The sequence below is a fragment of the Aspergillus fischeri genome, genomic scaffold (genome assembly GCF_000149645.3).
Source record: "Aspergillus fischeri NRRL 181 1099437636252 genomic scaffold, whole genome shotgun sequence".
Classification (NCBI taxonomy): domain Eukaryota; kingdom Fungi; phylum Ascomycota; class Eurotiomycetes; order Eurotiales; family Aspergillaceae; genus Aspergillus; species Aspergillus fischeri.
Window position 1 is genome coordinate 380,510 of NW_001509768.1, and position 20,683 is coordinate 401,192.

A 20,683-nucleotide genomic window follows, 5' to 3' on the forward strand; every position below is an offset into this window, starting at 1 on the left:
TCTATTTCTTTACAAACCAAACTGGTTTCTTCCGTGGAGAAAGCTGATCCGAATCAACTTTCCCGGCCAAGTTTGGACAACGATTCCGTCAGGAACTCATTAGCATTCATCAAATCAGTACTGCCATAGACGACTCTTCGTCTAGCTCCACCCATAGCTCCTGCTCCAGCATGAATGCCGGCCCCTGCACCGTCGCCCGGCTGTCCGCTGGTTTGGCGCACCCAGTCCTGCAAATTGCCGTATTCGTCTATGCTACCTCCGCCGACGGTGAATACGATTGCTTCGTTGAATGCCTGGCGACGTTGGCCAAAAGTCGCGCTGGTCCCTCGCTCCACACCTCCAAGGGCTCCTGGGGCTTGTGGATTGCGAGCCGCAGATGCCGGGGGTATAGCTCCACGCGCGTTTGCGCTCCTCGGGTCGAAATAGAGATAGTTCTCTGTTTTTGCAATTGCAGAACTGGAGGCTGAGGACGGATCCATGATGGACTCGGTGATCTTGGTCAGCGTGAGGTCTTTGTTGGCGGGGAGGAAATTCTTAACGCCGGAAATGAGCGAATCGAAATTAGCACCCAATGCTCCGGAAGTTATGCGGTCAGTGAGGCGGTTGGAAAGCGATGAGAATCCACGGAATAAATCCGAGGACTGCTGCTGCGGTGCGGCAGTCGTCATCATGGTCATCCGGGTGAGCTCTCGAACCTGGCGCACGTAGGTCAGTGGGCTGATATCCTCAACTCCTGCGCGCCTGAGAGCCTCTTCAAATTGGCTCAAGTCTGCGCGAGATAGGTCTGTTTCTGTGCTTAGGAACCAAATAAGGAACAACCGGAGCTTGTCGGTCGGGTTGCTGCCTTTCGCAGGGTCATTAATCAAGTCCATGATCTGGGTTTTAGATTGTTTCGTAATGTTCTCCTCGAGCTCGAAGAAATTATCCAGCTGACGGTCTTTGATCCCCTTGAGCAGTGCAGTTGCTATATTCATGTGCATGTCCAGAATGGCTTTGCGTTCACGCAGCTCAGGAAGCAAGGTAATCGCAGCTTTGAGGTGCTGCGCAGAAGCGCTGGTGTCATTCTGCAAGTCCTCAATAGAAGACGCCCCGGTCTTCTTCGTGATTTCATTTGCGTCTTCTTTATAGCGCGTCAATTCAGCATCGATATCTTCCGCCACCTGAGGAAAAGGTGCTCCAGCGTTACGCTTCCAGAAGAAATCATTGCTGTTTAAATCGTATACTTTCTTTGTCACGCCCTTAGCAGGGTTTGTCTCGTCAATCGGAGTTTCGACGGTTATCCGGTTGAGCCGCATTTGAAGCACGTCTTGTACTAATGATTGGTAGGTCCATGAATGCGACAGCATGGGTACCAAATCCACATTACGGTCGACGATAATCAAGACGGGTCGTGAAGAAGGTACTCCTGCGGCGGTTTTCTTGTTGCTGGAGAACAGGTTGTCTTTCGAATTCAGAATATGATCACGTAGTTTACGGTCGAGTTTTGTGGCGATCAGCTCTGCAGCTCCGCCTTTCGGACAACGAATGATTGGAATCGCACCTGTTTATCCCAGGAATGATCAACGGCTAACTCTCGAGCGCGGAGAGGTTTGAAACATACCCATAGTGACACTGACACTGAACAGCCCGCTAACAATCTTGTCAACAATGCCGTCCAACTCTTCATCACTTGTTTTGGCGCTGTTAATCTTCCAATATGCGTCGTTGCCTAGTCCCAAGCTGAAGAGGTCCGGTTCGGCTACGATAAAATTCAAGTACTGGTCATAAACTTGAGCAACATGCTCCGCGGTACCGGTGGAAGCGATTTGAGACGCGAAGTCTTCAAGAAGTGGCCGAGGTATCGACGAGAGAAAGTTCACGTAGGCAGGAGAATAAAGTCCGCGGGAAAGATCATTCGTAATTGCTTGGATGTTTGCAGGAGTCGGTTCGACGAGGTATACGACGGGGACATCAGGGATAGGATATCTGGTAGAGTTGAGATTCCTTGAAGACAAACGATTAGCTGCAATTCTATGCTCCTTGCACCACATGACCATACAGATGAATAGTGACACCCCAAGCTCGAAGGTCGTTTACACGAAGTACGCTGCTGATGACATCCCGGCCCATGTTGTCAAACACTAAGACCTTCCAAATGGGATCGCCATCTTCATTGAGAATAGGCGTGGAGATGAGACCTTGAGCTGATATATCGTGAGGGGTATGATCCGTCGCGTGGGGCTCGTGGTTCAAATTGAGGATCTTCTGAATAGACGCTATGAGACCAGTTAGCGACTTGCTATACTCATTGAATGAATTTCAACTGCATGGGGAAACCTACCGACCTGACGGTCTCGCAGAGACATTGCGTGAGACCCCATGGTAATGTTCACTTGCACATGCGCTGTTTCAACAAATCAAGCAATTATACTCGAACCATGACACGTCAACCTGGATTGCGAGAGACGATGAAGATCAAGTCGCAGAGATGATAAAAATAAATTCCTTATTGCATTCGCCCTGAACTCTCAGGGGAATCCAAGAATAACCACCGACCGTACTATGATGTTATCGCGGTATCTCTCCACCTGGCATCCTGAGATGCTCCCAATTGTTGAAGCTGACATAATCCCGGGCTAGCTTAGCTCAATACAAACAGAGCAAACTATGTTGTCGAATTGGGGAGAACCGTGGCTGGGACAATCACATGACTACAACTAGGCTCGAACAGGAGTAGCAGAGAAATCACCCTAATATCACCAGGACCGCCCGTGAGCCGCCCGGCTTTTCCAGTTCTACCTCATCACCACGACCAACAACAACCCATCCATATTCTCTCAACCATCCCCGTAAAGCGAATTACTATGCTACTGAACTGCTATTCAGGGTGGTTCTTTGTATGAGAACCTCTTTCTTTTATCTTTAAGACAAGTTTAGAGGAAAGAAAAGTCCACAAGGACTAGCAGTCCGAGCTGACTGGTCGCGTCTGCCCGACAGAAAAAGGTGGGCAAGGCAGGTCAAAGTGACAAAGGGCGCATAATAAGGAAACAAAACATCAGGCTGGGGATTAAGGAACAAAGGAAGTGGGAGCAGTGAATTCCAGGAACAAAAGGAACAGACCACAACCTCTACCTTAAGACTGGTCGGTGTATTCGAAACAAGGAAGTGTTGACCAATTTTTGTGGTACCTAAGGTGCTTCTAAAAGGCGCAAGACGGTCGCAAGATCTGAACGTGACTTGCAGGACACACCTTTAGGAACTGCAGCCACAAACCTTTACCAGCCTGTGGCCACTACAGTATCCCTACCACCAAGTCCAGGGCATTTTAAGGTACCTAAGGTAGGCTCTCCGAAGCGGGTGGATAATCACTGCCACACTGGTCAGCCATAACGTACGGAGTGCACCAAAGAAACTTGCTTGACAACTCCTTCGGTTCCTTCAAGGTTCTTTGCTGCGGCCGCTCTCTGCAAGGCGGGAATTTCTTGGTTTTTCTCCTGGCTTGACCGCTTTCAATCTGGACGTATCAAGTTCTCCAAACCGTTCTTTCACACTTCAATCAGCTGCACTGCCGTTGGCTTGAGCAGCCAACCAATTAAATCCCTCGCTGCTCCTTCAAGTGCTCCACTCGGCTCCCGCCGACTCCGAACCGAGAAAAGCGGCAACTGAACTTTACTATATTGGGTATCCCAGACACGTGGGTACATGTGACTTTATAAGATTACCCGTTTAGTACAATAACAACTACCACCTGCGATCAAAGTCAACGTCTGTTATAACGGGCAAATTAAGCCCAAAATGGATCGTCCCTCGTCACAGGGCATGATGCCTGGCTTGCATCGCAACTCAGTAACTCCTGGTTCAGTTCAGCCCGAATATTGGAACAATCTGGATTCATTATATCCCGGTCCTGATCCTCCACACCAACATCCACACCCGACCCAACAGCTGCTGCATCAGTCGCACCAGCAACAACAACATCGGCAACAACAACAACAGCCGCAGCAACAAACTCAGTCAATGGGGATCAGCTGGGACCATCCGATCTTCAGTCAACAGCATCAGCAAAGAGCACAAGTACCATCACATCAAGAGCATGATCATGGCATATATTCACCGTCAACTCCGCAGTCGTGGCAACAGAATTCACTACAACAACATCACCATCATCATCAACAACAACAACAACAACAATTACTTTCGCCAGCTCCACAAGGTCTTGGGGTGCCCACTCAATATCATCAGGTTCATCGATATCCTCCAGGCCAGGTGACATTCGATTCACGGCCTCTCCCTGCAGCCAACAGCCCTTCATATCAATCTTACTCATTCCCTCAGAACTTTTATTCTTCTCAGCACATGTCGCTTCCAGATGCCTTTCCTCAATCAAATTCACCGCAGGCCTCTCAATCGCAGACTTCCCAGCAGAATCATTACCAGTCTGTCGCACATCAAACGCCTATTGCATCGTACTCGCTTCCAACCGGATATTCCGAAGGGAACTCGGTAAGAATACAGAAGACTCATCCTCTTAAGGACGTTTCACTGACATACAGTAGATGAATTTCATGACCAATTATACTGAGCCAGCTACAAACGTTACCGACGACCCCACCATCAATCCTCAGATTCTTAATCCCGCACAGCAGTCTTCTTCTAATCAAACTCCTTCTCTCCAAAACCCTTTTCTTTACGTGAATTCAGCTGACTATGGCCGGCCCGATGATGGGAAGTAAGTTCTAAACCCTAATAAATTCTGCAAGTAAAGGCATCAACTTACAGTCCGTGCTAGGCTGTTTAACTTCTTCGAGAACGACTTGCAAGTGCCATCTGTTATGGGTCAGAGTACAACTAATAATCGACCTATTCCCGGTCAAAATGCTTTTGAAGGAATTTTCCAAGTCAACGGTATGCGGTCCGCGGCGTTTCCCTCTCCATCTGCCTTCATGGTAGCCTTATTTTACTAAACAGCTAATATCAATAATATCCAGGTCAAAATTCTGTAGACTCAACTTTGCAGGTAAAACCAACTGAACAGCCCAAGAAGAAAGCTCGCACGAAGACAGTGTCAAAGAAATCAACAACTCTTGCGAAGAAGTCTTCGGCATCGGAAAGCGAGACTTCTGATGACTCCGACCTAGAAATCCAACTTCCCGAAGAGCCATCCCCCATACCGGCGACGCGACCCAGTGAACCGGAGGCTGCTGTGGAATACGATACACTTCAAGCCGTCTGGTCGCCACGCAATCGCAGGCCCAACGCTGATAAGGTCAAAAATGCTTTAGTTGCATTTAAAGACGTTGTCAAACGTGTGAGGGATGCGTGGAAAGAAAGCAGTCAAGCGATGAAGATAGCAGAGAACAAAGATGAGAACGACAGAGCAGCCCAGCTCAAGAAGGATGTTGTCCTGCAACGTCGCCTGATGGATGTGGTTGTCAGTACCACTCTTGAAAAAGGCCACCCGGCTATCGTTGAGAAGTATGTCCTTTATCTTTTCCTTTTCTTGTTCTTCAGGCATTTCGTCGTTATGGCCTTAGAAGTCAGAAACGAATCGAGAAATCTCTCCCCCGTAATCTATTAGCGTCGATGGTCAGGAAGCCTTCTTAGAAGATGATTGTTAGTACGAGCGATTAATCGCTCTGTGCCCGAGGACCAGAAGGATAAAACCCCTTTCTGTGGTTCTCAACTGGGCTCTTAATATCGATCTTGAGGAAGCGCTGAAATACCAACGAACTAACCTTGACCCGTCAAAGTTGGTTGAACCTGTCGCATGTACTTCGGATTCTATCCAAATTTCTGACATTATCAATTACACATTTCCGGGTTCTGAATGGCTAACATGGACATTCAGGTTGGGAGAACATCCAATGGCGCTCGCTGCCATGTATTCCTTTCTTCTAGATCGACATCAAGCGTCCGACGTGGATGGGGCATTCACGGTTAATATACTCAAGGTACATCCCCCATTTTTATTTAGGCGTCCGGTTCGACATAGGGACTAAGAGCGTCTGAAATATAGTTACTCGCACGCTTTGGCACCGTGGACGAGGAGGTACTGCAAAAAACCAATATTGCCAAACTTCTACCCCGTTTCGTGAAGAAGGGGGGTCCCACTGTCAAGGAGCTCTCTCAGAAGATCCTAGACAATGCTGCTGCTTCCACGAAAAGGAAACAGGAGGCTACCAAGCCCGCAGCTAAAGAGAGGTCGGCGACCAAGAGCTCTGCCTCTGAAGCAGCACCTGCAAATAATTCCCGTCCCGAAATCACTGGTTCGAAGAGGCCTCGGGAGGGAGAACCCAATGGCCAGGCTGCTTCAAAGCGGATGGTTGTAACATCCAATATCAAGCCTAGTGCAAAGGCGGGCAATGCTACCACTAATGGCTCTATCAAGCGCCCACAAGAGACAGCTCAGGAGAACAGATCTGGTGCAGCTGTCTCGCGTCCGAAGGCCAACATTATCGCTCCCAAGCCTACAAGCCTCTTTGGCAGCTTGATTTCTGCTTCCAAACGGCCAGGCACCTCGAATGCGGAGCGCGCTGCCGCCGCAGCTGCCGCAGCGAAAACAAGGTACGCAGAATGCGAAGCGCCTGTATGTGGGCCTTCAGAAATGAGGCTAACAATGATCAGCCCTCCGGCCGAAAAGAAAGAAACTCAGGCGCCACCTCCTAGACCTACTTTCTCCTTTGGCGATATTATGGCAGATCTTAATAAGCAAAAGGACCCTGAATCAGTTGAGCCGACTGAGGATCGACCCCCTGAATCCGAAGAAGAACGCCAGAGGCGACTTCGCAAGGAGGCTCGAAGAAAATTGCGCGTCACGTGGAAACCTGACGAGTCTCTTACGGAAGTCCGTCTCTTCACCCACGATCCTGACGAGGAGCTAGGACCGGGTGATCGATCACAGGGAGAAATTGGTGACATCAAAGGAGAGGGTAGTGTCCTTAAACTGCACAGAGATCTTGAAGACTTGGAAGATGACGATGATGGCGTCATTCGCGAAGAGAATTTGATGGACTATACAGAGCCTTCGGGTAAGCCGGTATTGACGCAAGGTATGGAGTGTTCGCTAACGGATTATAGAAATTGACAAAGGCGACATGACATCTGAGGATCGCTCCAGAAACTACATCAAACGAGGTGGCACGCAAGAGCCTGCAAGTCCCGAGAAGCAAGCCCAGGATCATCGGGAAGCTACTACGCTCATGGTTTTCTACACGTCTCCTGCGGATATTCCTCCCTCGCCAAAGGAGCCGCCCCAGACTGACGCTGATGAACCTGTGACTGAAGTGACTTCCTTCGGAGAATTGCCGGATCACATCAAGGTAACACATCCAATTCTTCCTTGTCGGCAACTTTCTGTACGGGCTTCTGATATTCATATTTCTAGGTTCGACAAGAGCGATATTACGCAGCGGTCAACCCGAAGCCAGCCCCTGTTGCGGCTGCGCCGCCTATTGCTCAAACCAACCAGTTCGACATCTCGAACTTGCTTAAAATCATCCAGAACGCATCGCAACAACAGTCTACTCCGCCGCCACCGCCGCCGCCTCAGCCTGCGTCACAGGCGCCCATGTCTGACCTGGAGCGGACTATCAGCATGTTCCGCCAGCAGCAGCCTCAAGTTCCACAAATTCCCCAGTTTCCGGCCATTTCTCAGGCGCCAGCGACGCAAGGCCTCGATTTCCAGAAAATATTGGCTGTCATGAGTGCACAAAAACAGATGCCGCCTGCGCCTATTGTACCCCAAGTCCCACCATCGCAACCGGCGATGGCGCCGAATCTCGCTGCCATAATCTCACAGTTCGCCAACCAGAATCAGCAGACTAGTTCATCTCAACCTTCTGGCCAACAATACGAAGAACTGGAGCGCAAGCGTGTGCGTGAGACGGATGGATCCGAAGAATCCGGTGATGATAGATTTGGCTACGCCAAGCGAAGCAAGTTTGGAGCACCAAACAAGAAGCACGTAAGTATCCTGCCGATACCTGATTTGCAGCAAACATATCGCTGACTCTGTAATAGCCAAAGGCTGGATTAGTCCCTTGCCGATACTGGCGCGAAGGAAAGTGTCTCAAGGGCGACAACTGCACCTTCCGCCACGATCCTCTGAATTGATTCCTTTCCTTTGCTACTCTCTTTTTATGATACCCTCCGGAAAGATCTACTTCACACGGCGCAGGGCCTTGATTATTGCATCAGTTTAACGCATCGTTCTGATGTCTTTTTTTACTTTACTATGGTTGCACATTGACAAAATGGATGTGAATCCTCTGCCAACCCACGGCGTTCATTCTGCGGTGGTTATTTTTTCCCACCGTCGCATTTGTCAGGTCAGCGTCATGTTTCTCATCTGAGCATCGCACATAAGGTCATGATATGGTCATGAGACGGAGTTTTGTGATGCTTTCGGATTCCTTTTGCGACTGCTTTCTACGACACCAACTCATATTCAGGGCGGGGGTTTTTTTTTTTTCAATTGTTCCATAAACACGCAAACGTGTACTGTACGATAGATTATTTACTCAATTTCCAAGCTTATTTTTGCATTAAGGTTTGCATACCGAATATACAAAGTAAAGTACCTCGCCCGATGGTCTATTTTGATGATTTAGTGCCAACTGAGCCCTCCGATGAGAGGGTTGGGCTTTATATAATCGAGTAAAGTCGGGATCTTTTTGATGAGAGGGAATCATGCGATGTCTCATGAGTGCGCCGCATCATTGATTCCTTAAAACATCGCCAAAATTAGCATCCGCTTATCGCTAGCCTTGTCAACCACACCTCTCACACGTCTTGGCCAAAGCGATGGAAAGGTCACCAAGCTCCCAGATATCAGCCTGCAATCACTTAATAGTCGTTTGCAGTCATGCGATATACATTGGCGGACCAACAAAGGGTCTCTCCGAGGACGAATGGTGAGCTGTGTAGCTTGGCTATTCCAAGCGATTTGGAATCCCATAATCTCATGTCCACCAATATACAACACTATAATCTACACTTTGCGCGCGCTAACTGTATGTACTACGGGTAGGTTGATTGAACCTTTCCAAAGGGGTGAAACGCCCACATTCACTGCACATGTTCAGGCTGGTCTTAAAGCATTGGCGGACGATCCGTATGGACTGCTGGTGTTTTCCGGGTACGCCTTCCCCTTTGTTAGAGTACTAGTAGCTCACACCGGCGGATTTGTAGTAGCTGATTCTTTACAGAGGCCCAACAAAGAAAGACAGAACAGACTTAGCGGAAGGCACCTCATATAATGTGAGACTACCCATCTCGTTCTCCCTAGTGCAGAAGCGAGACATCAGTTGACGTCCTCCGACAGAATTTGGCCAAAGACAATGATTACTTCTCTTACTCTTCGAGGATCCATCCTGACCGAGTCATAGCCGAAACCAATGCTACGGACTCCTATCAGAATGTGCTTTTCTCTCTGCTCAGATTCAGATCGTACGTCGGAGCGTATCCGACAAAGATCACTGTTGTTACGCACGAGTTCAAGCGCCAGCGGTTCATGGAGTGTCATTTTCCGGCTCTTGGGTTGAGGACTAGGGGCCAAGCTTCGTGTTCCGGAGCGGTCGTTGGGATCAATCCCCCGGAAGAAGTAACGCCCCTGGCGTCGTTGATATCAGGGGAAGAGAAGAGTGGGATTGGTCTGTGGAGACGGGATCCGTATGGTGTCGGCGAGGAGCTGGCTGCGAAGAGGGTTAAACGAGGATGGAAGCCTGGCATGGACGACGAACTGTTCGTTGACATGGAGTTGGAGGCCGTCGTTGAGGAGCTGCTTCGTTGGAAAGGGGGAGTGAACGGTGATGAGTTGTTTCCGAAGCTGGATCAGCTGCCGTGGTATTGAGCGTCATCTGTAGATACTATCATACTACCCGTCGCCAGCGGCCTGGGCCATAGCCCTGCGGATATAGGTCGGCCACGGCTCAAGGAAATCTTGCAGCTCAATGCAATTTTATGGAATTTGAAGCTATTCAAACCAGAGAATTGAGGAATTCCTCCCTTTGGAGCTCCTCATGTCACTATCGTAGTATGGACGGATGATGCCGTACCTCGATTGATCGGTGATCCACGCACCTGCCCCACCAAGAGAATCGTCACTTTTTCTCGGACTTATCACAACCACATCCACAACCATCATTGGACCCAGCTGCAGCACCTGAAAATACTCTAGGGCCCGACAATACTATTTTGAGGCACTTAGAAGCATTAACAGAAACTGGCATCAATTTCGAACGATGGCTTCAGCGGACCCATACACACCACCTCCCCTCCCTTCTCCCTTCACGAACACAACCCCTCCACCGCAATTGCTCACCCAAGGCGCCGAAGCACACCTCTATAAGACCGTCTTCCTCTCACCCTCCACCCCAGCTGCTCTGAAGGTCCGCCCGTCAAAGCCCTACCGCCACCCGATTCTCGACCGCCGGCTCACGCGCCAGCGCATACTGCAGGAAGCGCGGTGCCTGGTCAAACTCGTCCGGGAAGGCGTCAATGTCCCCGCCGTGCTGGCGCTGGATTGGGAGGGCCAATCTGGCGAAAAGGGATTCGGAGGGGCCTGGTTGATGATGGAGTGGATTGAGGGGTTGGTGGTGCGCGTCGTACTGGAGCGGTGGGAGAAATACATGAAGCGGAACCAGGCTGGCCAGGGCGCGGAGGAACTGAAAAAGGAAGAAGCGCGGGTTCGAGACTTGATGAGGAGAATTGGGCACGCTGTTGGGGCACTGCACAAGGCCGGCGTTATCCATGGGGATCTGACGACGAGCAATCTCATCCTGCGACCGCCGAGTCATGCGGAGCAGCAACCCGCCGCTGACGAGACAAATCCGTCCATGGAGGGGGATGTTGTTCTGATCGATTTTGGCTTGGCCAGTCAGAGTCTGCAGGATGAAGACCGCGCGGTCGATCTATACGTGCTTGAGAGGGCGTTTGGTAGCACCCATCCTCGTACTGAGCCGCTCTTCGAAGAGGTCCTCAAAGGGTATAAGGAAAGCTACAAGGGCGCTAGCTCTGCGTTGAAACGGTTAGAGGAAGTGCGGATGAGAGGTCGTAAGAGAAGTATGATTGGATGAGCGGCTTGCTCGAAGCATTCATGATCTATACCCACGACTCTGTTGTCCATTCGAGATATGAGAAGATCAACATACACGTGCAATCATTCGTCATCATTGAAGAACCAAGATATTGCGCCACGCTCTATCGCACAATGCAACGAAGAAAATGTGTACTTTGCAAGAATAGAAACAGACCTCACTGAATAGCATCGCATATTCTCATGAACTCGTCTTGACACAAGTGCCTACGTCTGCCAGCGCAAAATACCCCTTGTTCTCCACCACTCCGCGGTCTTTGACCACCACCGTGTACTTGACCACCCATTGTGGCTCAACATCGCCTTTGATCCCGTCGTCGGCATCTGGAGCGGACGCAAGGATTCCAGCGCCCTTCTCGCCTGGACCCAGCAGCTCCCGTGTCGTGCCTACCGGCAGGATATCATTGCAGTCGTTATGCGTAAGCAGTTGGATATTCTCTTGCTTCGCATAGAGAATCAACGACTTGGGGACAACACAGCAGTCCTTGAGGTTGATCTGATCAACAGACGGTTTGACCTTGGTATGTGGTAGGAACCGAGCGAGCCTGTCGCTTCCAAACTCCGCCACACCCAGCTGAGCAATCATGCCTTTCTCATGCAGCCCCTCAAGCGTCCTCCACGACTGAATGATGCTGTCAAAGTCATCTGGCTCCTCGCTTCCGTCATCCGACGACACCTCTTCCTCGCTGTCATCCTCCGCGTCGAACAAAATCCCAGGGAAGGAAACAATAAGCAGGTCGATAGAATCCACATGTAGCTCTTTCAATACCAGATCGATCGCCTGCCGCGTATGCGCGCACCGTCTCGACACCGGGATCCCGGGTAGATAGAACAGTTTCACCGTAATATCGTACTGCGACCTCTCCTCCGCCAGCCCGTTCTGGGAGAAGTCGATTGCGGGAATGTAAAGCGCATCATCCTGCATCGATGTCCATGCCTTGTATCTCTCCGTGGGCTTTGTCTCGGTCTCATCCGCGGCCGCAAGCTGTTGCGCAGCCTGGAAATTCGCTCGTAGCGAGTTGATCAGCTCGACGTTCGATTTCGTTGTGCCTGGATGTCTGATGACGGACGAACCGCCACTCGTCATGAGATTTCTGCGAAATAAAACACATCTCGATCAGTCTCGTCCGGTGATAGAGGGTAGTCCTTAGTCCCAGCACGTTGCCACTTACGAGGTGGATAGGATCAGCTTCATGACTGGTTCCTTGATTATAGACAGAATACAAGGAAAAGAAGCCGGATATATTGATTTATTTTGAGTTGTGTTGCGCTTGGAAATGGTGACAAATTGCGCTTGATAAGACGGATTGCATCGGGTTCGAATTGCTAAGCAGCCCCGCGCCCGCTGTGATTTCCGCTCCGGGATTGTAACCATATCGGTGACCGACACGCCAACTGCATTACGAATTCCCAACTGCTTGTTATCAGATTGGGTGCATGTGCAGTAGATGCAAATAGAACATCACCTCGCAATAAATGCAGAAGGCTATCTATGAGAGGATATCGCTGATTGTTGCAGCATTGGCACCTCCTTGGCTAAATATACTACTCTACATGATATACCATCACATTTCTAGCACAACATCAATCATACTCGACAGTAGGGTCCCAATCCGTCGGCGAATACTCCCCCGTATTGAGCGCCTGCATATCCTCCTCCGAGATCTCAAAATCAAAGACATCCGCGTTCTCCAAAATGCGTGCCGGCGTAACAGACTTGGGAAGCGCAACAAACCCCTAGCCTCCGTCAATCATACCCCCTAAATGTAAACAGATAGAACACTCACCTTCTGCAGACTCCACCGGATCATAACCTGCGCAGGAGACTTGCCGTGTTTCTTCCCCAAGGTCTTCAAGATAGGCTCGTTAAGCCGATACCCATGCGCCAGCGGCGAGTACGCCTCAACCACAATATCGCGTTTCTTAAGCCACTCGACGATCTCCGATCTATCCAGCCATGGGTGCAGCTCATACTGTCCAACGTCGATCTTGCCCCGGCCCTCGCCGCCCTTGATATACTCTTCCAATTCGTCGAGGTGATGGATGCCATAGTTCGATACGCCGATAGAGCGTGTCTTCCCGGCTGCCTGCGCCTCAACTAGAGCGCGCCACGAGCCAAGGCGGGCGTCCTTGCCGCCGTAGGGAGCGTGGATGAGGATTCTGTCGTATGACTCAGCTATATCCTTCGGGGCCATCTACCGGGAGGTACCTACAGATCAAAATAATCCACCTCGGCTTCTCGCAGACTAGAGTCGACCGCGCGCTTGGTGCGCTCGTACCCCATCGAGCCCGGCGGGATCTTCGTCGTGAAGAAGACTTCGGAGCGATCGAGACCAGAGTTCCGGATTGCGCGGCCGCAGGCTTTTTCGTTGCGGTACATGATCGCAGAGTCTACCTACACCGACATAAGCTGGTATTCGTACTCGATTGTTATGGCTGGTATACATGACGATAACCCGTTTTGAGAGCTTCTAGCGTGGACTTTTCCGTTTGAGATGCGGGACTGGCGGGTGGTTCGGTGTCAGTAGTCGGATATCAATTTGTAGATGTGTACGCACATCATGTAGACCTACACCGGCACCAAAATTGATTAGCATTGTAGATATGAGGGAAGGTTATATATTCAACTCACTCCATATCCCAGGAGGGGAATCTCATGGCCCGAGTTCATTCGGTATGTCGAACGTAGAGTCAAGGACTTTGCCATGTTGCGCAACATTAACAATTCAATTTGGTGTAATCAGTATGTTGGATGTGTGATGTGGAATGGAGTTGAGGGCGTTAACATTGGCGCAATGAGATCATAGTGAGAAGAATGGTGGACCTGGCTTCATGAGGGGCATAGCTGACAAGCTCGCTCTATGTCCGAGATTGATAACCTACGGACTATTAAATCATGCTATGACAGATTCTATTGATGGAATTAGTTTCCAGGCGTTCTTGGCGGGTTCTATTTTCTATTTACCCGTTGGTACTCGAAGATTGATAACAATGATAGAACGGTTTATGCGAATCTCAATTTAGATGTACAAGCTCAAGCAGCTAGCTGAAACACAGACGTACTGAACGCAGACAGAAATCAATAATCAAATTGGATATCATATCATAGCTCATAAGGTATCACCAAAGAATCAATCCGCCAGATCAAAGACGCAAGACACCCACCCGGCCGTAATCAACTCAATCATATCTCTTCTCCATATCCACCTCCGCACCTCTCTGTCTGACCTTCCCCTCATCATGCACATCCCTCCACTTCTCCTCCTCAGTACGATCCCCCTTGACCGCAGCACCAACCGATCCGAGAGCCCCTTTAGCCCGGTCCGCAGCGCCCTCACCCCAATCCTGCAGTTGACCCTTCGCCTCCTGCGCCTTGCCGCTAGCATTCTGCTCCTGGCCCTCGCGGCGCAGATTCTCGTTTCCGATCAAGTTGCCGAGCGACTCCTTGGCCGAACCCACGGTCTGGTCCCAGGTGCCCTGCGTGCGCTTGGGGTCGTCCTTGGCAGCGGCGCCTGTCTGCGGGTCTGCGGCGACGGGGCCCATCTTAGCGGTCTCGTGGCTGGCGGCGTGCTCGGCTTTGCCTTGGGTGTGGGTGGATTCGCCTTCGGCCTGGGGTGCTGTTAGTGGATTGGACGTGGTACATCGAGGGGGGAATGGGGTCGGTGCGTACCTGAGTGGATGGGTTGCCGGTGACGGAGCCCATGGCACGCTGGGCGAGGCCAGTGGCCTGGTTGATGTAGCTGTTGAGGGTGGAAGCGTTGTTGTTGTTGTTGTCAGACATGGTGATCGATTGTTTGTAGAATGTGTCTGTATGTGGACGTTTGTGCGTTGTTCAAAATTGGTCTTGTTTGAAATAGCCTTGGATGGTTTGTTTCGTTCTGATATGTTTGCTCGACGATTCAAAGATGTCTGTGGCTTTATATAGACAATTGGCGTCACCGTCATGTCCATATCTGTGGCTTGAGATAGATGACATCATGAAATGACATCATAGCATGTGGTCACAAATTGGGGGCCTCGTGAATAATGCACTAGATATCCAGAAACAAACGCGCGCAACATACTGGATGGCATCATCAATGCGTCATGCATCGTAGAAATTGAAGTGAATGTATTCGTATGGCTGAGTAAAGTGCCAAGCTGTCATTTAGATGTTCGGAGTCTATACAGCCCGATAATGAAGCACCGCTAATGCAAAGTGACAAGTCTATCGCAGATCTCGCATGGCAACATATGAAAAAGATGAATAATCGTTTTTGTCATGCCCTGATCGGGTTACCAATGGCAGATACCTCCCTCACTATCATCTGCCGTCCAGGTCCCTGATAGCCCGACCACTTCCAGGTGGCCGTCCGGATGCTCGCCCAATTTGCTCAGCGCCGCGAAGCTCGGCTCCGCTGGACCGTTGCTTAGCAGTCGTCGCGCCCAAGCGTCAATAGCAGGCTCTCCAGTTTCATCGCGCGCCTGCTTCAGGAACGGGATCAGTGCTGTCCCGCCCGTGCCGCGCAGCTTCTTGCTGCCAGGCCGAACATTGGCCAGATTCATCGTTATTGATGGCCTCCTGGCACTGGACGTCTCGGGTGCACGATTTCGTGCATCCCGCGCGGGGATGATGATATATCGGGACACCATTTGAATATGTTTGTCTCGCATGGACCGCAGCATAGCGAGACAGGCATCGTAGGCGAGGCAGAGGGCTTTGTCCGAGCGTCGCGCTTCAACGTACTCCCGGATATTGGCTACAGCGCTCACGTGTTCCAGGAAACGCCGATGAGGGCCGGGCATGTAGGTTCGCATCTCCTGAATGAACCCGTGCCGGGGTGCTCCCGCAACGCCTTCCTTGTCATCCTCGGACGGACTGCTGGCGGGACGAGTCTCACCGGTGGGCCGGTGTTCGATGCCCAAAGCGATATCGAAGAATTGGATAAGTGAACTCTGAGCGTTGCTGCCACCTCCATATTGGCGATACTCGGGTTCCTCGCTTCCGTCGTCGTACAACAGGCCGTTGGGCAACCCAGCATCAGCCATATTCTTGCTTCCGGCAAGATATGGCCGGATTCGGTGATAGAACACATAGGGATCACAATGCTCATACATCCGCTCGAGAAGCACACCAATCTGGTCCAGAATCCCGGCAATACTTTGCAGACACTCCGTAACTACTCTGCTATTTCCAGTCCGCGTTGCGGAAATAGCTTGTAGAACCAAGGGAATGGCAGGTCCTCCGCGGGCCTCAATAGCCACCGAAATGAGATAGAACCATCGTTCATCTAACGACCCCGTGAGGGTATTGATGCAGGCGAGGTTATCCAGGTCGTGCGCGGGTTCATCCGGGAAGATAGGCTTGTAGTTCCACAAACACACTGCGGCATATGTGGCCACCGGAGGGAGCTCTAGATGGTCGCAGACCTCGAGAAGGGGAATAGTAAGCTGAGGTGGAACTCTCTGGGAATCAACCATCAGTATCAGCATGTGCACCTGCAGGACTCGTTTGTTAGAAAGCCTACCTCTTCTGGTGTCTTGCTACCCCAGACGTAACCGTGAAGCATGAAGGTCAATACAACATAAGCCCTTCGCCACTCATCTTCGGAATGTAGGTATTTGGTCTGAAGGATAGGTAGACAGTTGACGACGTCCCGCATCCTCCCACTGTGTAGCAGAGACTGTAGATTGGATGCTATCCATTCCCACTTGGCATAGTAAGGATCCGGAAGGGCCTCGAGTGGCGGTTCTGGGGGAAGGAAGCCATGATCTGGGGAGATGCCGTAGTCCGCGAGAGCGGGGATAGGAGGAAGCATTGTGTAGGCAGGATTCAATGCACACAAGCTGGAGTGGCAGCTCGAATACAGAACAGGATGATTTAAGCAATTGAGAATTAAAGCCGAGCCCGTTGTTTATCTAGCGGATGCTGGAATCCGCGTTCCTCCTGGAGGCGAATTCGTGACTTCAGGTTCCAAAGTTTGTTAAACTCTGCTCCGGACCTGACACCCGAGTGGCTCAGATCGGACGATACCCCAGATTCTTTGATCGAACTGGGGCGTACGATGAAGTTGATCTTGTGCCTATATTCCAAGGCTTGAGAGACAACTGGTCTTTGGGTAAGGCAAATATCAGCGGAAGGGACAAGACTGGATAAGACTGGACTGAGACAACGCAACCAGGCAGTTCTTCAGTCGAATTTCACTGTATTACAAGAGACAGTAGGATAGATCACACAAAGAAGCAGGAATCCCGGCAATAAAAGACAACGCTTCCCCCGATTCACGCGGAGAAGAGCGGAAGAAAAAGACTACAGGCACGGGAGAGAAAGATGATCAGTGGCCCTTCTGATTCGGAAACTTGGTAGAAAAAGTTGCTCCTCCGGTGGGGGATGGCATGAGGATTAATAATGCTCGCAGAGAAGGCAGGATAGAAGGGAGCTGGCGTTGTGAGTTATAAATTGGTCGTGTGCTCAAAGTACTGAAAGAGATTGACCCAATTGACCTTCACTGGGTGAGGAATATTGATGGCCATTCCGGAACAACCTAAGTCTCCCGGCAGGGACGGATCATTAATCAGAATGTCAGGAGACAATAAATCCTGGCCAATGAATAGAGATCATTCAGACCGGAGAACAAGGGGGCGAGTGCCCCGTGGAAAAACGAGGCCGATATAGGCAAACGCCTTAAGCTAACTTTTCGCAGAGTGAGTGATGATTATTGAGCACTGGGTGGGCCAGAGACAGGGTGATGAGACACGCAAGAGAAGGTGGCATGGGTAGGAGATGATGGTAAACATGCTAGAATGCTATGAAAAGTCAGTATGCAAGTTATTCAATGACATTATTGCAACTCCTTTTGTACTTCTATATCAAAACATCGAAAGATATACTCCAGATACTCCAGATGCACCTATGAAGCTATGCGCCAGCACCAGCGGCAGACTGGGTGGAAGCGAAAGGGGGTCACTATTTGGCGAGTGCTAGCTTGAGTGCTAGAGAATGAACCGGAACCCTCTCTGACTGGCGGCCGCCGCTCCCAGCCCGCAAGTGTGCGAAACCGGGTGCGGTTCCCCCTCCATAAGCGAGTGCGCCGGCGCTTTCGCCTACACCCACGCCACCCCATTCGGGTCTGCGGTGAAAGCAGGGACTCAAAAGTTTATTCTTGGATCACATGATTGGTGATCGGAAGTACACCTTTTGGGGATCACCTGTTGCGGAAATCAAGTACCATCTCGCATGGATAATTGCAATACCGGATATAAGGTACTTCCTAGTTAGACAAACTGGATAGTTTCGGTGGAAGACATGAGCCCTACATAAGAGTTTGATATAGTCTGGCACGCGAGGCTGGAGTAGCTAATTGCTCAATTCTGTACAGACTATTTAAAATGGATCCGTCATCAATCTCATATTGTTACGTGCCAACCCAACGCCGGTCCCGAGTGCGATAATTTGCAAATGATGAATTAATGGACAGACTTCGCGTGGTCATCCTGGAAATGAGGAGGCAAACCATAAGAGAGTTTTTAATGCTGACTCCATTGGATGGTGTTTAGATCAATGCCCTCCTGGACCAACTCCCACAAAGGACTCAGCTCTCGGAGGAAATGGACACGGTCCTGAACAGCCTTGAGGACGTAGTCAATCTCACTATCTGTTGTGAACCGTCCAATACCGAAACGAATACTGCTGTGAGCGCTCTCGTCACTGCTGCCCAACGCACGAAGGACGTAGCTGGGTTCCAGCGAGGCAGAGGTACAGGCACTACCGGACGACAGAGCAATGTCCTTCAGAGCCATCAGAAGGGACTCGCCCTCAATATAAGCGAACGAGACGTTGACGCATCCAGGGTAATGGCGCTCAGCATCTCCATTGAGCGTGGTGTGTTCCATCGCCAGAAGTCCATCCAGCAGACGCTTCGACAGCCGTTCAACGTGCTTCCTATCATACTGCTCGATACGTTAGTATAAAACAGATCAGAGCATCGATGAAGTCATAACGAGAATTTTTAGTAGCGGTCGACTCATTACCCCTGCGATGTACGTCATGCAGCCATGACAACATACCAAAGGTATGAAGCTACCGTCATGGTGTCCGAGAAACTCATGCAATATATAATCCCCGTCGACAATCATCCAAAGAACATAGGATTATGAATAAAAATAACTCACCTCCATATCCTGACTGGCGATGCGGCAAGCCTCGCCGAAACCAACAGCCAAGTGAGGAGCGAGCGTGCCACTGCGCAATCCTCGTTCCTGTCCACCACCGGAGATGATGGGCTCAAGACGAACCCTGGGTCTGCGTCGAACATAGCAAGCGCCAATACCCTTGGGGCCATAGATCTTGTGGCTGGAGATAGACATCAAATCGATGTTCAGCTTGTTGACATCCAAGGGGATCTTGCCGACTGCCTGGGCAGCATCAGTGTGGAAGAAAACCTTCTTCGCACGGCAGAGCTTTCCGATCTCTTCCATGGGTTGAATCACACCAATCTCATTGTTGACGGCCATGATGCTGACTAGAGCCGTGTCGGGTCGAATGGCGGCCTCGAGATCCTCCATCCGGATCAATCCGTTATTTTGAACGGGCAGATATGTGACTTCGAATCCCTCATCTTGAAGATGCCGGCAGCTGTCCAATACACACTTGTGCTCAGTCTGCGTTGTGATAATGTGCTTCTTCTTGCCGGAACGACCAAAGAATCTGGCCACACCCTTGATGCTCATGTTGTTACTTTCGGTGGCGCCGCTCGTAAAGATGATCTCCTTTGAATCCGCCCCAATCAATTTCGCAATATATTCTCTGGCTTGTTCGACAGCCTTCTCCGACTCCCAACCATACGCGTGAGTCCTGGAATGCGGGTTTCCGTAGATACCGGTGAGATAGGGAAGCATAGCGTCGAGAACACGAGGGTCAAGCGGCGTAGTGGCCTGCATATCCAAATAGATGGGCCGTGTTCCCTGATCCATAACAGTTGCTTGTTTCAAAATACCCGCAGAGGGACTCATCGAAGCATCTCCGGAGATGCCAGAGGCGGGAAGTTCGACCTTTCCAGGCTGAAGACCTGTCTGCTTGATGAAGTTCTTCTGCTCCTGTTTGATGGCCGTGTCGATCGAAACCTGAGCGTTTCCAGCTTTGGTCTCGGTAACATATGTCCGTCTCGAAGCTGCACCACTGGAGGTGGCGAGCGCCCGTCTGGGGAAGGACGCGGTCGCCAGGGAGCCATGCTGTGTCGACGAGAGTCGACGAGCATAGGCACGAGATGCCTGTCTCAAGGCAGATGGCGTAACACTAGACATAATTTAGATGTCGCTCAACCGTACCATTAATGGCTTGATGGTCTGTTGATAGCAGAGTGGATGACAGCTGAGGAGAAAGGCGCGAATTCGTAAGAGTGAGAAAAAGGTTTGGATCCGGTTATATCATAGCCGCTAAGCCCGATCGGAGCGGAGCAATCAGATAGCTCGGTGAATTCGCTCGGTCTTTTCCACCGGCATATCAGCCATCTTCCGCGGCCCTATCTATTGTCCGATGAATCATTTGTGCAGGGTATATAATTGTCAAAATGGGCAGCATATCTCTATTTTGTCATCAAGTGTACAGAGTCGAAAGGGAAGATCTCTTAT

At 50.6% G+C, this 20,683-nt stretch overlaps 9 protein-coding genes across 9 annotated transcripts, besides 2 other annotated features; 3 read left to right on the forward strand and 6 right to left on the reverse strand.

The window, feature by feature from the left end:
- Positions 1-53: 53 nt before the first annotated feature.
- On the reverse strand, positions 54-2,360 carry sly1 (syntaxin-binding protein; the record flags this gene model as incomplete). Its single annotated transcript, XM_001263033.1, has 4 exons — positions 54-1,540; positions 1,601-1,983; positions 2,039-2,255; positions 2,321-2,360. The coding sequence occupies 4 exons, from the start codon at positions 2,358-2,360 to the stop codon at positions 54-56; spliced, it is 2,127 nt and encodes a 708-aa protein (XP_001263034.1).
- Positions 2,361-3,942: 1,582 nt separating this feature from the next.
- Positions 3,943-3,987: a microsatellite.
- A 140-nt stretch (positions 3,988-4,127) lies between these two features.
- Positions 4,128-4,170: a microsatellite.
- A 516-nt stretch (positions 4,171-4,686) lies between these two features.
- Positions 4,687-8,091, forward strand: NFIA_062990 (uncharacterized protein; the record flags this gene model as incomplete). Its single annotated transcript, XM_001263034.1, has 8 exons — positions 4,687-4,708; positions 4,759-4,925; positions 4,997-5,454; positions 5,633-5,930; positions 5,996-7,007; positions 7,057-7,298; positions 7,364-7,942; positions 7,999-8,091. The coding sequence occupies 8 exons, from the start codon at positions 4,687-4,689 to the stop codon at positions 8,089-8,091; spliced, it is 2,871 nt and encodes a 956-aa protein (XP_001263035.1).
- A 690-nt stretch (positions 8,092-8,781) lies between these two features.
- On the forward strand, positions 8,782-9,829 carry NFIA_063000 (DUF218 domain protein; the record flags this gene model as incomplete). The annotated part of the gene is made up of 4 exons (XM_001263035.1): positions 8,782-8,891; positions 9,008-9,115; positions 9,186-9,237; positions 9,302-9,829. The coding sequence occupies 4 exons, from the start codon at positions 8,782-8,784 to the stop codon at positions 9,827-9,829; spliced, it is 798 nt and encodes a 265-aa protein (XP_001263036.1).
- A 391-nt stretch (positions 9,830-10,220) lies between these two features.
- On the forward strand, positions 10,221-11,054 carry bud32 (serine/threonine protein kinase BUD32; the record flags this gene model as incomplete). Its single annotated transcript, XM_001263036.1, has 1 exon — positions 10,221-11,054. The coding sequence occupies one exon, from the start codon at positions 10,221-10,223 to the stop codon at positions 11,052-11,054; it is 834 nt and encodes a 277-aa protein (XP_001263037.1).
- A 201-nt stretch (positions 11,055-11,255) lies between these two features.
- Positions 11,256-12,269, reverse strand: NFIA_063020 (putative gamma-cysteine synthetase regulatory subunit; the record flags this gene model as incomplete). The annotated part of the gene is made up of 2 exons (XM_001263037.1): positions 11,256-12,168; positions 12,247-12,269. 2 exons carry the CDS (start codon positions 12,267-12,269, stop codon positions 11,256-11,258), a joined length of 936 nt encoding a protein of 311 aa, XP_001263038.1.
- A 389-nt stretch (positions 12,270-12,658) lies between these two features.
- Positions 12,659-13,454, reverse strand: NFIA_063030 (aldo/keto reductase family protein; the record flags this gene model as incomplete). The annotated part of the gene is made up of 3 exons (XM_001263038.1): positions 12,659-12,811; positions 12,862-13,234; positions 13,288-13,454. 3 exons carry the CDS (start codon positions 13,452-13,454, stop codon positions 12,659-12,661), a joined length of 693 nt encoding a protein of 230 aa, XP_001263039.1.
- Positions 13,455-14,254: 800 nt separating this feature from the next.
- NFIA_063040 (CsbD family protein) lies at positions 14,255-14,855 on the reverse strand (the record flags this gene model as incomplete). The annotated part of the gene is made up of 2 exons (XM_001263039.1): positions 14,255-14,683; positions 14,745-14,855. 2 exons carry the CDS (start codon positions 14,853-14,855, stop codon positions 14,255-14,257), a joined length of 540 nt encoding a protein of 179 aa, XP_001263040.1.
- Positions 14,856-15,349: 494 nt separating this feature from the next.
- Positions 15,350-16,872, reverse strand: NFIA_063050 (indoleamine 2,3-dioxygenase; the record flags this gene model as incomplete). The annotated part of the gene is made up of 2 exons (XM_001263040.1): positions 15,350-16,519; positions 16,582-16,872. The coding sequence occupies 2 exons, from the start codon at positions 16,870-16,872 to the stop codon at positions 15,350-15,352; spliced, it is 1,461 nt and encodes a 486-aa protein (XP_001263041.1).
- Positions 16,873-18,580: 1,708 nt separating this feature from the next.
- Positions 18,581-20,356, reverse strand: NFIA_063060 (IscS subfamily cysteine desulfurase; the record flags this gene model as incomplete). Its single annotated transcript, XM_001263041.1, has 2 exons — positions 18,581-19,003; positions 19,226-20,356. 2 exons carry the CDS (start codon positions 20,354-20,356, stop codon positions 18,581-18,583), a joined length of 1,554 nt encoding a protein of 517 aa, XP_001263042.1.
- Positions 20,357-20,683: the final 327 nt, after the last annotated feature.